This window comes from Chiloscyllium plagiosum, unplaced genomic scaffold (genome assembly GCF_037043375.1).
Source record: "Chiloscyllium plagiosum isolate Xiang-an unplaced genomic scaffold, Cpla_swu_hap1 HiC_scaffold_27, whole genome shotgun sequence".
In the NCBI taxonomy this organism is placed as follows: Eukaryota; Metazoa; Chordata; class Chondrichthyes; order Orectolobiformes; family Hemiscylliidae; genus Chiloscyllium; species Chiloscyllium plagiosum.
The window spans coordinates 49,673,894-49,690,083 of record NW_028270165.1 but is presented as its reverse complement, the minus strand read 5'-3'; the positions used below and the strand labels follow the sequence as shown (position 1 = coordinate 49,690,083).

At 44.9% G+C, this 16,190-nt stretch overlaps 1 protein-coding gene across 1 annotated transcript; it reads right to left on the bottom strand.

Moving 5' to 3' along the window:
• Positions 1-970: 970 nt before the first annotated feature.
• Positions 971-15,715, bottom strand: LOC148143983 (uncharacterized). The gene is made up of 3 exons (XM_087974534.1): positions 15,614-15,715; positions 9,526-9,616; positions 971-3,564 (listed from the first exon to the last, which is right to left on the bottom strand). Exon 3 carries the CDS (start codon positions 3,230-3,232, stop codon positions 1,940-1,942), a length of 1,293 nt encoding a protein of 430 aa, XP_087830660.1. The 5' UTR covers positions 3,233-3,564; positions 9,526-9,616; positions 15,614-15,715; the 3' UTR covers positions 971-1,939.
• Positions 15,716-16,190: the final 475 nt, after the last annotated feature.

Here is a 16,190-nt window from a genome sequence, read left to right as displayed (position 1 = left end):
GTTTCTGAGTTAAGAGCCAAATTAAGACGATTCACCCACAACCACAGTGAGAGGCTGGGATTCATGTTGACTCCATTGCATTCAGCACTACATTACGTCAATACTTTTATAAAGCAAAGGCTGACAGCCACACCTATCTCAAAGAGAAACACCCAGAGGAGCGTGTCGCCCAATAATCTGTAAAATTAGCATGAAAAGTGGTGTAACCTGCTCTAGTGATAAGAATAAATCCCCAACACTTTAAAATCAACAATCAGCAATTTATTTATCCAACTCTCAAGGTGAACAAATGAACAAAAGTATTAACATACTGGATACAGGCCAGGAGCAGATGGGTGGCACTAGTTTATTTGGGGATCATGGACTGGTTGGTCTGAAGGGTCTGTTTCCAGGCTGCATGACTCCATAGCACGGAATGAATGAGGATCCATCCCAAAGATGATAAAGGTTTCAAGCACCACCTTAGGCAAATGTGTGGACTCCCTCCAGATAACTGAGGGCAGTGGGACACTGTGAGGGTCAGTAGATCAGTCAGCCAGCCAGTTCTCTCCAGGAGACTTGTCTCTCAAGAAAGGAAGTGGTTTCCTGCCCCATCAGCCAGATTACCCAGTTTGGATTAGTTCCTATATTTCCAACAAAATAGGTAGACAGGGCAGTGTCTATAACAAATATGTTATTAAACTTGGAAGCATGCTGATGACATATACAAGGATGTTACCAGGATTCAAGGGTCTGTGTAAAAGGGAGAGGTTGGACAAGCTAAGATATTTTTATTTAGAGCATTAAGAGTCTGAGAGGGGCCCTTCAAGAAGTGAAGAGATCGTGAGAGGGTGAATGCACTCAGACTTTTATCCCGGGGTTGGGGAAGTGAGGGCTGGAGGGCATCAGTTTAAAGTTAGAGGAAAAAGAATAAAAGGAAATGTGAGGGGCAACGTTTCTTTTCACGCAGATGGTGGTACACATATGGAATGAGATGCCAGCGGAAGTGGTTGAGGTGGGTACATTAACAACATTTAAAAGGCATTGGGGCAAATACGTGGATAGGAAAGGTATGGAAGGAAATGGGCCAAGTGCAGGGAAATGGGCTTAGTGTTGATGGACAGTTTGGTCGGTGTGGACCATGTTGGGCCGAAGGGCCTGTCTCCTGCTGTAGGACTCTATGATTTGCATCTCTTTGTTGGTCAGACAGTTTTGAGTTTCCAAATGGAACATCTCACAATCAGGCCGAATAAAATCCAATCTCATTCGTCAACTCTGATGCGGAGGTGCAGGTGTTGAATTGGGGTGGACAAGGTCAGAAGTCACATGGCACCAGATGAAGTGATGAGGGGGCAGTACTCATGAAAGAGCAATGCTCCTAAAGCTTGTGATTTCAAATAAACTTGTTGCACTATAACATGGTGTCGTGTGACTTCAGACTTCTTCAACTCAAACTTGATGGGATACTTTGTCCAACTCGGCATATTTTATCAAGATTGCTTGGAGGAATTCTTTTTTTTAAAGATTAGATTCCCTACAGTATGGAAACAGGTCCTTTGGCCCAACAAGTCCACACTGGCCCTCCGCAGAGTAACCCAGCCATTCCCCTATCCCTATTCCTCTACATTTACCCCAACTAATGCACCACACCGACACATCCCTGAACACTATGGGACAATTTAGATGGGCCAATTCATCCTAACCTGCACACCTTTAGACCAGGGGAAGGAAACCAGAGCACTCAGAGGTAACCCATACAGACGTGGGGCGTGCAACGTGAAAGCTACACACAGACTGTCTCCCCAAGGGTGGAATTGAACCCAGGTCAGCATCGTGAGGCAGTGATACTAATCACTGAGTCACCATGCCACCCCTGAGCCATGTAGGTGGGCTTGGTGGGGGTGAGTCCAGCACAAAACACAAAAGCTCACTGCACCCACTGTCAGAATGGGCAGGAGGTTCAGCCCTGGGGGTGACCCACTGCAGTGTCACTGGTGGAATCTGATTGTTGGATGCACTGGTGCCTCCGCAAGTTGCAGGACAATGAGAACCTCCGCCTGCAGTCAGGGCAGGCAAACGGCCTCTCCCCAGTGTGGACCCATTGATGGGCCAGCAGTTTGGAGGAGTGGGTGAACCCCTTCCCGCACTCGGGGCAGCTGAATGGCTTTTCCCTGGTGTGGACCCGCTGGTGGGACAGCAGGTCAGAGGAATTGCTGAAGACCTTACCACACTCAGAGCAAGCGAAAGGCCTCTCCCTCATGTGGATTTGCCGGTGTCTCAGCAGGTCAGAGGAATTGCTGAAGGCCTTCCCGCACACTGGACAGCTGAAGGGCCTCTCCCCCGTGTGGACCCGCTGATGGGCCAGCAGGTTGGAGGATTTACTGAAGGCCTTCCCGCATTCTGGGCAGCTGAAGGGCCTCTCCCCCGTGTGGATCCGCTGATGGGCCAGCAGGTTGGAGGAATTGCTGAAGGCCTTCCCACACTCTAGGCAGCTGAAGGGCCTCTCCCCCGTGTGGACCCGCTGGTGGCTCCGCAGGTGGGAGGTTTTGCTGAAGGCCTTCCCACACTCTGGGCAGCTGAAGGGCCTTTCCCCCGTGTGGATTCGCCGGTGGGTCAGCAGAGAGGAGGAATTGCTGAAGGCCTTCCCACACTCTGGGCAGCTAAAGGGCCGCTCCCCCGTGTGGACCCGCTGATGGACCAGCAGGGAGGAGGAATTGCTGAAGGCCTTCCCACACTCTGGGCAGCTGAAGGGCCTCACCCCCGTGTGGACCCGCCGGTGCCTCAGCAGGTTGGAGGAATCGCTGAAGGCCTTCCCACATTCGGGGCAGCTGAATGGCCTCTCCCCCGTGTGGACCCGCCGGTGCGTCAGCAGGTTGGAGGAATTGCTGAAGGCTTTCCCGCACTCGTGGCAACTGAAGAGCCTCTCCCCTGCATGGATTCGCTGGTGGGTCTGGAGGTTGTCCACCCAAGTGAATCCTTTCCCGCACATGGAGCAGTAAAACTTCCTCTCACCAGTGTGTATATGCTGGTGGGGCAGCAGGACACAGGAGCAAGTAAAGCCCTTTGCCCGCTCGGGGCAGGAGAACGGCCTCTTCCCAGTGTGATTGCACTGATGAGCCGCCAGGACAGGTGGGACATGGAAGCCCTTCCTGCAGTCGCCACAATTCCATGGTTTCTCAACAGGGCGTGTTTCCTCAGGTTTCTCCATGGCCGAAGCTTCAGCTGCACACACACACGTGTACAACCCTGCCATGAATTCTTCTTTCCAGGCAGTAGAGTTGTTTCAGGCTCCACACTCAGTGCGCTGCAACAGTAGGGTCTTTCAACCGTACTCAAACTGGAACCAAAAAGAACGCTTTGCTCCTTCTCACAGAATCATAGTTGAAAATTGTTGCGGTCCTGATGGATTGAGTAACTATCAGACATTGATGTGAAAGTGAGGACTGGAGACGCTGGAGAGTCAGAGTCAAAAACTGCATCGCTGGAAAAGCACAGCACAGCAAGCAGCATCAGAGAAGCAGGAGAATCAACATTTTGGACATAAGCCCTTTATCTGTTAACTTGAAACTTCTGTCTTCAGATAGTCTGTAAGAAAAGATTACAAAAGTCATCACTGCCAATCCAGTTTTTTTTATAGATATTTTTATTAGAAATTTAACATTTTAACAAGTTTACAAAAATAAACAAAACTCTCAGATATAAACATTGATATACAATTAACTCAAATATACAATAGCCAAAATTTAACAAAAAACAGAAAAAAAACGAAAAAGAAAAAAATCAAACAAAACTCAACTATCTACTAATCTAACCTACAACTAACCAGAGTGTATATTTAAGTCTCTTACATGCTCGGGATGTGTTAGCATCAGATATAATAAAACCCGTATTCGTGCGGGATTCGTCCCCCGAGGGGCCCCGGACCAGCCAGGTTTGTAATCTCAATTAAATAAAAGCCCTTGTTAGGATAGCCGAAATATCTGTATTTATGTAATTCAAGAAGGGCTGCCATATTTTATAAAATAATTCGGTCTTTCGGTGCACAATATTTGTAAGGAAGTCAAGGGGAATACATTCCATAATTAATCTGTGCCAATTTGAAAGTCCAGGGTGGCCCTCAGCCGCCCAGTTCACCAAAATATTTTTCCTTGCACGAAAGAAAGAATAGAAAATAGTCTCTTCCCGTACGTGTCCAGGGAGGGAAGGTTTGAAAAGCCAAAGTGGAGAGATACAGGGTCCACTTTAATTTCCGTTCCTAAAATTTCTGTCAGGGTACTTGCTACTTTAGTCCAATATCTACGGATCTTATGACAGGTCTATAGGCAATGTACATGAGTGCCCACTTCTATTTTGCATTTAGGACACATTGGAGATGCTCCTGCCTTAAATTTTGCCAATCGAACCGGTGCTATATGGGCCCTATGAAGTATCTTCAGCTGGATAGCCTGGGTTCTGTTACAGATAGTAATTCTTCTAGCATTTTCCCAAATATCATTCCACGTTTCTATAGATTTCTAGTCCCAAATCCTGATCTCATGTTTTAAGCAGATTATACATATCTCCCGATACTTTATCATGTAGTAAATGATAAATCGTACTGACGGAAAATACCCCCACTGGTCGTAGGACACTACATTCTCTATCTGATTTATAAAGACTATCTGATAACGTGGTCTTCTTCTGTATATAATCTCGAATTTGGAAGTATCGAAAGAGGTCTCCATTAGGTAATCCGAATTTCTGACGCAGCTGTTCAAAAGACATCAGGACCCCATCTTTAAATAGATCCCTTAAACATGAGATACCCCTGGATCTCCAGAGTTTAAAAGTGGCATCTGTAAACCCCGGTTGGAATCCCCATTCTCCCACTATCGGTGCATAAGGGGATGTTTTATGTGAATTGCCCTCATTTTGCCGCATTCTATTCCAAGCACTGCCAGTCCAGTTAAGAATGAGATATCAAGGCATTGACACTGACACCAGACAGAAACTGTACATATAGATGTGGCAAATGTTAGTGGCAAGCCAGAGTGATAGCACGGAAACAGACCCTTCGGTCTAATTCATGCGTGCCAACGAGATAACCTAACCTAATCTCGGCCAATTTGCCAGCATTTGGCCCATATCGTCTAAACCCTTCCTAATCGTATACCCATCCAGATGCCTTTTAATGGCATAATTGTACCAGCACCCACCACTTTCTCTGACAGCTCTTTCCTTAAACACGCCACTTTCTGCATGAAAGACTTATCCCTGAGGTTCCTTTGTTAAGTTCTTTTGCTTGAGCTTCTTACACTGCAATACGCCAACTTCTGTGAACAACCAAACTTTATTAAGTACAGTACAAGCTGTGGAGAAACTCTTAACACTCTTCGCAATGCTGGTACACAACAGTACCAAAAAAAAACAAACCCCTTAAACAAAGTAAAACTGAAACAGAGGCTTACAGTTGAAGTTAGAAGGGCAGAAGGAGACAGTGTTAGCAGCCTTTCTCCACATAGTCCACTGCTTCACTCACCCAAACGAGACGTCAGCTTTCAGGACTGACCACTCCCCTTTCATTGTACAGGTCACTTCTAAAACATAAAAGCTTTGGCCTCAAGTCTCATCTGTTCACATATAACCAAAAATGCCTCCCAATGCTGTTTTTCATCTCTGTACTAAACCAGTCACTTCGGAGCCCGGGTTTTTTTTACCACCCCTCTGAAAAAAAAAACCAAGGACACAGCATCCTTGAGAAGAATGACCAGCTTTTAGTAAAAGGACCAGCTTTTAGTAAAAAGGACCAGCTTTTAGTAAAAAGGACCAGCTTTGTGACTGAGGGATATAGGCCAAACACTGGCAGATGGGATTAGATTAGTTTGAGAACATAGCATGGAGTAGTTAGACTGAAGGGACTGTTTCTGTGCTGTTTGACTCGGTAACTGTTCTGCAATGGTCTGAAAACCATTCCCTTGCCTTCCCGCATAAACATCCACTTCTTTGTTGTTCCAAAATCAGATGAACTCAGCCTTGAATATATTCAATGATCCCATAACTGCAGGAAGACATCCCCACTTCTGATCTCAATTCCTCTTCCTAAGATAACACCTGCTTTGCTCATTGCTTGCTGCACCTATCTCACAACTGGCATTGACTGGTATGGAAGGACGCTGAGGCCCCTTTATACACATTCCTGATGAAGAGCTCGTGCCTGTAACGCTGACTCTCCTGCTCCTCGGATGCTACCTCATCTGCTGAGGTTTTCGAGCACCACACTTTTTGACTCTGATCTCCAACATTTGCAGTCCTCACTTTCTCCACATCCCAATATATCACCATTTAAACAATGCATCTCCTTTCTGCTTCCCCGCCCACAGGGAATGCTATCACTTCACATCGTGGTACTGCATTTTCCATGAGTTTGACAACTGAGACACAGACCTGGCCCAACTTTTCCAGAATCTCTCCCCTCCATAAATTGAGATTAAGAGAGAGAGACACACACACAATAGGGGTGTCTCTGATTAGGAGGACCACGCTCCTTCCGGTCCTCCAGGGCTTCCGATTGGCCCAACAAAAGAAGATCACGCGCAGTTTCCACGGACAACCAGGAGCACGCACAGGTTTTGCTGACACCGGCGACCATTCGCAGTGTGTGTTGTCACCGAGGAGCATGCGCAAGATGCTCTGTGACGTTGCTGGTGTTACCGACAGGTTTTGTGCCCAAATGACACTCGGAGACAAGAAAGGCTGGAGCGACATTTTATATTTATCCTGCAGCTCCACATTTTATTTGACGACTCATCTTTTCCTCAGGGTAGGGGACTCCCAAACTGGAGGGCAAAGGTTGAAGGTGAGAGGGGAAAGATTTAAAAGGGACCTAAGGAGTAGAAAAAAAGTGTGAAAGTTAATTCCCCACAAGTGCCCTCTCCAAACCTGCACATCTTTGGATTGTGGGGAGAAACCGGAGCACCAAAGGAATCCCATGCAGACATGGGGAGAAGGTGCAAACTCCACTCAGACAGTTGCCCGAGACTGGGATCAAACCTGGGTCCGAAGCGCTATAAGGCAGCAATGCCAGCCACTGAGCCTGTTCAGAAAAAGCAGCAATTGATTTATATTAGGGTGAGAGGGGAAAGGACTAAAAGGGACCTAAAGGGCAACTATTTTACGCAGCGGGTGGTGCGTGGATTGAATGAGCTCCCAGAGGAAGTGGTGGAGGCTGGTACAATTACAATATTCAAAAGGCATCTGGATGGGTATATGAACAGGAAGGTTTGGAGGGATATGGGCCAGGAGCTGGCAAATGGGCCTAGATTAATTTAGGATATTCGACAGGCACGGAACAAACAGTTTGTTTCCACACTCCACTACTGTTTCTATATAGTCAGAATTGTTATGACACGGACTGCACCCCCCCCCCCCCCAACTAATTTAAACCCAAAAAAGATTTACCCCATGTGGTAATGTGAAAATTCAAGAGGTAAGGAACTGTTTCTAAAAGTCACTATTTAAAGTTTTATTTAATGATCTAGGACACTAACTTGCAAGTGTTTAAAGCTGCTGGGATTTTTCGTACCGCCAAATCTATTCAAATCTGTCTAAACCAGTTCAAATCTCGGACGAAAGCCCTCAAATTTTAAAACATTGGGTGCAACCTCCCCTACCTAATTTAAACCAGCAACATAGAGAAGGTTTAACCCATGCAGTCATCTGAAAATTCAAGAACCAAGAAACTATTCCCAAAGGTCAGTATTTAAAGTAAAAATTAACAACTTTATTTATTAAAGTCTAACGGAGAATAATTAATTAACAACTATTTACAACTCCTGTCTCTAACCTATCTTCTACCTTCCCCTATATGATACCAGTCCAATAAAAACCCCTGATTAAGATTTACCGAAAGATTCAAACTTCAAACCCAGCCAGCTGTTAAATCTTCTCTTTGTACCTTCCTCTGTAGATTTGCTCTCCAGGTCGGTGTCGATGTTATTTCTCTGTGCAGACTCCTTCTCTGGACAGGTACTCTCAGAGTTCTCACTAGCAGCCTACATTTATTGGTCTTTTGGCAGTTCTCCTGTAACTGTTCAACTTTTTGTTTTGATTTTGTACTCCAAAGCATCAAATCGTTTCATTGGTGTTAATATTAGATTGGATTAAATTCCCTACAGTGCGGAACCAGGCCCTTCGGTCCAACCAGTCCACACTGACACTCCAAACAGTAACCCACCCAGACCCATTTCCCTCTGACGAATGCACCTAACACTATGGGCAATATAGCATAGTCACTTCACCTGACCTGCACATCTTTGGACTGTGGGAGGAAACTGGAGCACCCAGAGGAAACCCAAGCAGACACGGGGAGAATGTGCAAACTCCACACAGTCAGTCACCCAAGGCTGGAATCGACCCTGGTGGTGTGAGGCAGCAGTGCTAACCAATATTCTCAAAATACTAAATTCAAACTTGATTGGAATTCAGTATTTTGGGGCAAGATTTAAATCGATTGGCCAAAATTGAGTATGTTTTTGTCTCCAGGCAACCCAGCTACTGAGCTGTTCGACCAAATGTTAAATTGTTACCTTGTTCAGAACGCTTGGTGCTACGTCAAGTGGTTCTGCTCGCTTTTCAACTCTCTTGAAGGTAGAATACACCTCTACACCTTCTAACAGAACCAACTTTTCAAGACTAGGGTTCGGCCATTCACCCCTAACAGGAGAAAGTGAGTATTGCAGATGCTGGAGATTTGAGTCAAGAATGTGGTGCTGGAAAAGCACAGCAGGTCAGGCAACATCTGAGGAGCAGGAAAATTGACATTTCGGGAAAATTGACATTTCGAGCAAAAGCCTCATTCACCCCGAACAGCCTGTCCTCAACTGCACATAGTTCAAAGCAAGTTTGAGAAAGATGGCTGCAGCTTTGTCTTCATATAAAATTGAACATGCATTCAAACTTTAATGCTGTTTCTGAATATATTATTTCAGTTACTCTCAATTTGAAAGATCAGCCATTTCTCGTGCACCCCCATCTCCCAGGCAGTTTCCTCACCAACCATTCTCTCTCTCTCTCTCTTCTAAGAGCTTGATACAGCGATCAAACAGAGCTCGAGACATGAGAAAGTTTAATGGGAGTTGAAAGAGATACAGAATGGATAGGGTGACAGAGTGTGGGGGCCATTGAGAGACTGGGGGGAGCAGACGGTGGTGGGGGCGGAAAGGAAAGACTCGGGGGTCAAAGGGTGGAGGAAGAGAATGAGGGGGAGAGAGAGAAAATGGGGGGCAGAGAGTTGCGGGGTGAGAGAGAATGGATGGGGGCAGTGGGTGGGGAGAGAGACAGCACAATTCCCACCTTCCCCAGGACTGGGGCAGTGTCCCATGAACTGGAGCCTACTCCTCCCACAGCAGGTCATTTCTCAATACACATATGGCAAAAGGAGAAGACTTATATAATCCCTGCAGGCCATTTCACCTATCAAATTCACACCGACCTTCCACACAGCATCCCACCCAGACTCATCAACTTACTCTACAGCCCTGCAGTTCCCCATGGCTAACCCACTCTAACCTGCACATCCCTGGACACTTTAGCACAGCCGATCCATCCGAAACTGCAGATCCTTGGACTGTGGAAGGAAACCGGAGCACCCAGAGGTAACCTGCGCAGACAGAAGGGGGAGAACATACCAAAGTTCACACAGACAGTCACGAGAAGGTGGAATCAAATCGCTTCTTACAATTCTCCCACACCTGCAAAACCCTGAGCACCATGGGTAATTTAGCAGGGCCAATCCACCCGAACCTGGGCAAAGCTAAAAATCACATGACGCCAGTCCAACAGGTTTATTTGGAAGCACTAGCTTTCGGAGCACTGCTCCTTCATCAGGTGGTTGTGGAGTATAAGATCATAAGACACTGAGTTTACAGCAAAACATGACAGAGTCATGCCACTGAAATGATACATTGAAGAAACCTGGATTGTAAAGTCTTTCATCTTTAGAATGAGTTGCTGGTGTCATTAATATGTAAACCCCAGAACTTCTTATAAGACACCTACTCGAGATAACTTAAGGTTTTATAAGAAAAGATGACAACTTAGCTCAGACAATGCATTAAAGGTGTGAGGCCAGAGTCTGTCTGTATCCCAGGTTTTGAGTCAGACGCGTTCTATTTCCAAAGTGGAATTTATACAATATTCCATGTATTATCTGCCTGCAGATTGTGCATTTTTTGAGCAAAATAGATGGTATCTGAAAATACAAATTCACCCCATAGACCTCGGACACACACGCGCGCGCACACACACACACACAAGAGAGAGTAAAAGTCTAGTTCCATACTGTATATCTCTATGTCTATTGCATAACAGATGCTTTATTTCTGTTGATGTAAATATTGTTATAAATCGTAGCTGGGTACTAATACTTAGATGTAAGGGAGAGACAATTTTTCAATAGGGCACTATAAGAATCCTGGCAGACCCCTATTTCTAGGTTACTTGCCAATGAACAGACACAAGCACCTATTTAATTCTAACTTTTCGCCTTTTTTGTTATATTTTCTGGTATGATACTCTGTGTCTGGATGGTTGACAGGCTGGGAGATTGTGGGTTGGACTTTGATTGTTCCGGAAGGTGTCAAAGGAGGTTAAAGCTTCAGCAGAAATGAAGCAGAGCTGAGAACGGACAACAACTGTGTGGGAACAGGGAGATCAATAGAGGACAAAGAAACCAGGACCTGAAATCCGAGCTGACACCAGACTACCCTGTGATCAGTGCTTTGATTAGCAGCGTCAAACCGCTACTTTTACCTAGCTTCTCATTCGACTTGCATGCCACATCTCCCCTCAATATTTAGGATCCAATCCTTGTCATCCTGAAGCTATGTCTCTGTAAGGAGTCCCAGATCATAATTATTCTCTTCAATGTGTGCAGTCAATTTATTCACTTTTGTTACGTTGCAGCGCTATTACGACACGGAGTAACCCCCTCTGCTAAATTAAACCAGCAACACAGAAATGATTCACCCCATGCAGTAATATGTAAAAGTTTGAGAGGCAAAGTACTATCCCAGAGGTAAATATTTAAAGTAAGAATTAACAACTTTACTCTTTATGTCCAACACAGAGTATTAAAACTCACAAAAATGCCTGGTTTTATAATCCAAAACATTGGATCATTTTATTGGTGTTAATATTATCAAAATACATAATTCAAACTTGATTGGACTTTGGTATTTTGGGGCAAAATTTAAACTGATTGGCCAAATTTGAATTTGTTTGTGCCTCATGGCAACCCAGTTGCTCTATTTGTGTTGACCAAATATTACATTCTCATCTTGTTTAGAACACTTTGTTCTGCTCAGCTTTTTAATTCCCTTCAAGGTACAGTACCTCTACCCCTTCAAGGTACAGTACCTCTACCCCTTCATAACAAGCACACATTCAGATACTGAGCTTTTAGTTTTATTGTTTGCAATCTTTTGAATCCAGTATTAATTGCTGGTACGTTTATTCTCCTTGTTCCTTTCTATTTTTCTCTGATGTCCATTTTCCACATCACTACATTGCTTACCAACCTTGATTTGGAGAAGCTGCCTTGATTTGGATTGGCCATGCTAAATTGCCCATAGTGCCCATAGGGATGTACAGGTTAGGTGGGTTAGCCAATGGGAAATGCAGGGTTATTGTTTCATAGTAATAGAAGTAGGAGTAGGCCATTTGGCCTGTTGAGCCTGCATCACCATTTATTAAGATCGTGGCTGATCTATCCATCATCTCAGCTCTTCTTACTTGTGTTATCTCAAACTCTTGATTCCCTAAGGGGTGGGGGCACGAGGGGTGTATGAGCAGGATGCTCTTCGGAGGGGTCAGAATGGACTTAATGGAATGAATAGCCAGCTTCCACACTGTAGGGCTTCTATGATTTACCGCAGTTGTGTTTGCCTCAGATCACAGCTCCCAGAATCTCCCACCTTCTGCAAATCGAAAGACAAATCCCACCCTGCCCTCTCGTATGTACGTTATTTAAATGTTTAATTGTTTCTAGTAAATACAGCCCACACCTCCCTCTGCTGCCAGTAACGTTTACAATGCTGATGAAACAATGCCATTCCTGCAGTACTGAAAATCGTAAGGCTTCTAACAATACCAGTTACTGATTCACCGCTCCTTCTGATGGACAACATTGGAAATACAATGTTGGAGGCTGGCAGAAATGAGCTGTTTAACTCAAACTTCCACCTAACCCTTCACTGGGCACGCCAACCAGCACACCTTCCTTACTGCTGGGAAGCCTTAAAGCACTTCACCCCCACAGTGCAATGAATTCCTACTTTCCACCAAAATCCTAGACGTACTCACGTACTCAGTTGCTGTCTCACCAATGAAATATTTCATTGTCACTTCTTCTGCTTCCAGTAAAGGCAAAACATCTTTGAAAGCTGCTCTGAAAGTCCAATCTTCACAACAACACTTCTGCTTTCACACAAGATGATTAAAGTCATACAGCACAGAAACAGAGCCTTCAGTCCAACTCATCCATGCCGACCAGATATCCTAAACTCATCTAATTCCATTTGCCAGCATTTGGCCTGTACCCTCTAAATCCTTCTTATTTACATATCCATCCAGATGCCTTTTAAATGTAATTGTAGCAACCTCCACCACTTCCTCTGGCAGCTCATTCCAAACATGCACTACTCTCTGTGTGAAAAAGTTGCCCCTCAGGTCCGTTTTAAATCTTTCCCTTTTCACGTGAATCCTATGCCCTCTAGGTTTGAAGTTGCCTACCATGGGGAAAGGATTTTGGCTATCCAACCTATCCATATCCCTTATAAACTTCTGTAAGGTCACCCATCAGCCTCTAATGCTACAGGGAAATTATCCCTGGCGTATTCAGCATCTTCCTATCACTCAAACCCTCCAACTCTGTCTACATCTTTGTAAATCTTTTCTGAACCCTTTTAGGTTTCACAACGTTCTTCCAGAGGAGGGCAACTGGAATTGCACACAGTTTTCCAAAAGTGGCCTAACATGACCTCCCAACCCCTGTACTCAATGCTCTGACCAATAAAGAAAAGCGTACCAAATGCCTTCTTCACAATCCTGTCTCCCTGCAATTCCACTTTCAAGGAATTATGAACCTGCAAGGACACTTTGTTTAGCAACACTCCCCATTAACTATGTAAGTCGTGCCCTGATTTGCCTTTCAAAATGTAACACCTCACATTTATCTAAATTAAACTCATGTTGCCATTCCTCGGCCCATCAGCCCATCCGATCAATTCTAATTTATATTGAACTTTATTTCCTCTCTCATCCCCTAAAAGCTGAGAATCTCCATCCCACACACACTCCCTCCGTTCTGACTTTGCTGAACCTAATTCCTGCTGTAACTCATCCTGAAGGGTGTGGTTCATGCTGATTAACAGGCCCACACTCGGGGGAGGTGGAGATCTAATTGAAACAGACAGAATTCTGAATGGCCTGGACAAAGTGCACATGGGGAAGATGTTCCTATTGGTAGGAGAGTCTAGGACCCAAGGGCACAGCATCAGAGTAAAAGGAATATCTTTTAGAACAAAGATAAGGCGAAACATTTTCAGCCGGTGAGTGGTGAATATGTGGAATTCATTGCTACAGAAGGCTGTGGAGGCCAGGTCACTGAGTAGATTTAAGATGGAGATAGATAGGTTCTTGAGTATCAAGGGGATCGAGGGTTACAGGGAGAAAGTGGGAGAATGGGATTGAGAAACTTATCAGCCAGAACTTAATAGTGCAGCACCCCTGATGGGCTGAGGCGCCTAATTTCTGCTCCTGTGTTTTATGGTCTCTTGTTGTTCTGGACTAGGAGTGAGCAAATTGGGAGCAGGAATAGGGCATTTAGCCTGTTGAGCTTGCACCAGCATTGAACAGATCATAAGTAGATCTGAGTATACCGACGTAAAAGGTAAAAACAAGGACTGCAGATGCTGGAAACCAGAGTCTAGATTAGAGTGGTGCTGGAAAAGCACAGCAGATCAGGTAGCTCCTCGGATGCTGCCTGACCTGCCATGAATATACCTACATTCAGGTTAATAAGCTGGAAATTTTTCCACTGGAGCAGAGGAGGATTATAACATCGTGAGGGGTATAGATCAGGTGAATGGCCAAAATCCTCTCTCTAGGCTGGGGGTCAAGATTACGGAGCAAATTTTGAAAGAGAGAGAGGAGAAAGATTTTAAAAGGACATGAGGGTCGCCATTTTCTTCCCCCCCAGAGAGTGGTTTGTGTGTGGAATGAATTTCCAGACAAAGGGTTGTATGCAGATACAGTTAGAACATTTAAAAGACATTTGGATTAGTATATGAATGATGAAGTTTAATTTAAATAAATGTGAAGTGCTGGATTTTGGAAAAGCAAATCAAAGTAGGACTTAGCATGAAGTGTGTAAGGTCCTGGGGAGTGTTGCTGAATAAAGAGACCTTGGAGTGCAGGTTCATAGTTCCTTGAAGGTCGAGTCCCAGGTAGATAGGATAGTGAAGGCAGCATTTGGCATGCTTTCCTTTATCGGTTACAGCACTGAGTAAAGGAGTTGGGTGGTAGGTGATGTTGCAGCTCTACAGGACATTGGTGAGACCACATTTGGAATATTGTGTGCAACTCTGGTCTCCTGCCTATCAGAAGGACGGTGTGAAACTTGAAAGGGTTCAGAAAAGATTTACCAGCATGTTGCCAGATTTGAAAAAATTAGCTCTCGGGAGAGGCTGAATAGGCTGCGGCTGTTTCCCTGGAGCGTCGGAGGCTGAGGGATGACCTTAGAGGTTAATAAAGTCATGAGAGGCATGGATAGGGTAAATAGACAAAGTCTTCTCCCTGGGGTGGGGTAGTGCAGAACTAAAGGTTTTGGGCGAACGGGGAAAGACATAAAAGAGCTCAAAGGGGAGCCTATTCACACAGAGTAGTGCATATATGAAATGACCAGCCAGAGGAAGTGGTGGAGACTGGTATAATTACAGAATTTAAGAAGCATTTGGATTGGTCTATAATAGAAGGGGTTTGAGGGATATGGCCCAGGGCTGGCAAATAGATTAGATTAGGATAACTGATAGGCATGGACAAATTGGACCGAAGGGTCTGTTTCTGTGCTGTACATCTCTATGACTCCAATATAAAAGGTTCAGAGGGATATAGGTTAAACATAGGCAGGTGGGTCCAGTTTAGTTTGAGAACATAGTCAGCATAGTAAATGATCTGTACTGGTCTTGCCTCCCCCATAATCATCACTTCTTTGTTGTTCAAAAATCAGATAAACTCAGCCTTGGATATATTCAATCACACCCAAACTGCAGGAAGGGGTCCCCACTTCTGAACTCCATTCCTCTTGCTAATATACCACTTGCCTTGCTCACTACTTGCTGCACCTGTCTGACAACTTGCATTGACTGGATTAGAAGGACGCAGAGGCCCCTTTGTTCATCCACACATCATTGCTGATGAAAGGGTCGAGCCTGAAATGTCAATTCTCCTGTATTTGCCATTGAAAAAAAAGACCTGGACTAACTTTCCCAGAGTCTGTCCCTTCCCTGGATTCACTCCGTTTCCCTTCAGTTCCTGCAAGTCAACAGTTCAACCCCGGAAGGGAAAAGGGGGTGAGAAAAGAGTGTGCTGTACTCACAGATGTTGGAGAGAGGAAGGAAGTTGCAGTCTGGGGTGAAGCTCAATCTTCATTCAGAGAGAGAGGAGCAACAGCAACCACCTCAGAAACACATGGTCCTACTTCCGCATCCAGACGATGGGTTTGCTGTGATTGGCAGGAGGACCAGTCTACATCCGGTCCTCCAGAGCTTCTCATTGGTCCATCAAAACAAGGTCACGGAGTGTTTCCGCTTGTTGCGTGAGCATGCGTAATAGTTTGCTGACACCGTGGAACATGCGCACTGCGTTGCTGACACCGAGTAGCATGCGCAGTATGGAGATGTTGGTATTGCTGCAGATTTTCAAGTTAAAAATCACACAATGCCAGGTTATAGCCCAACAGGTTTATTTGGAATCACTAGTTTTCGAAGCGCTGCTCCTTCATCGTTGGTTGTGGAGCAGAATCATAACACACAGACTTTATAGCAACAGGATTGCAGTGTCATGGGATGGAATATTAAACAACTTTAGCTTACCTCTACCATTTTTTAGAATGACCATGTTAGTTTCGATTCCTTCACATTTAAATCCTAAAACTTTTCAAAGGTTACGTTGTC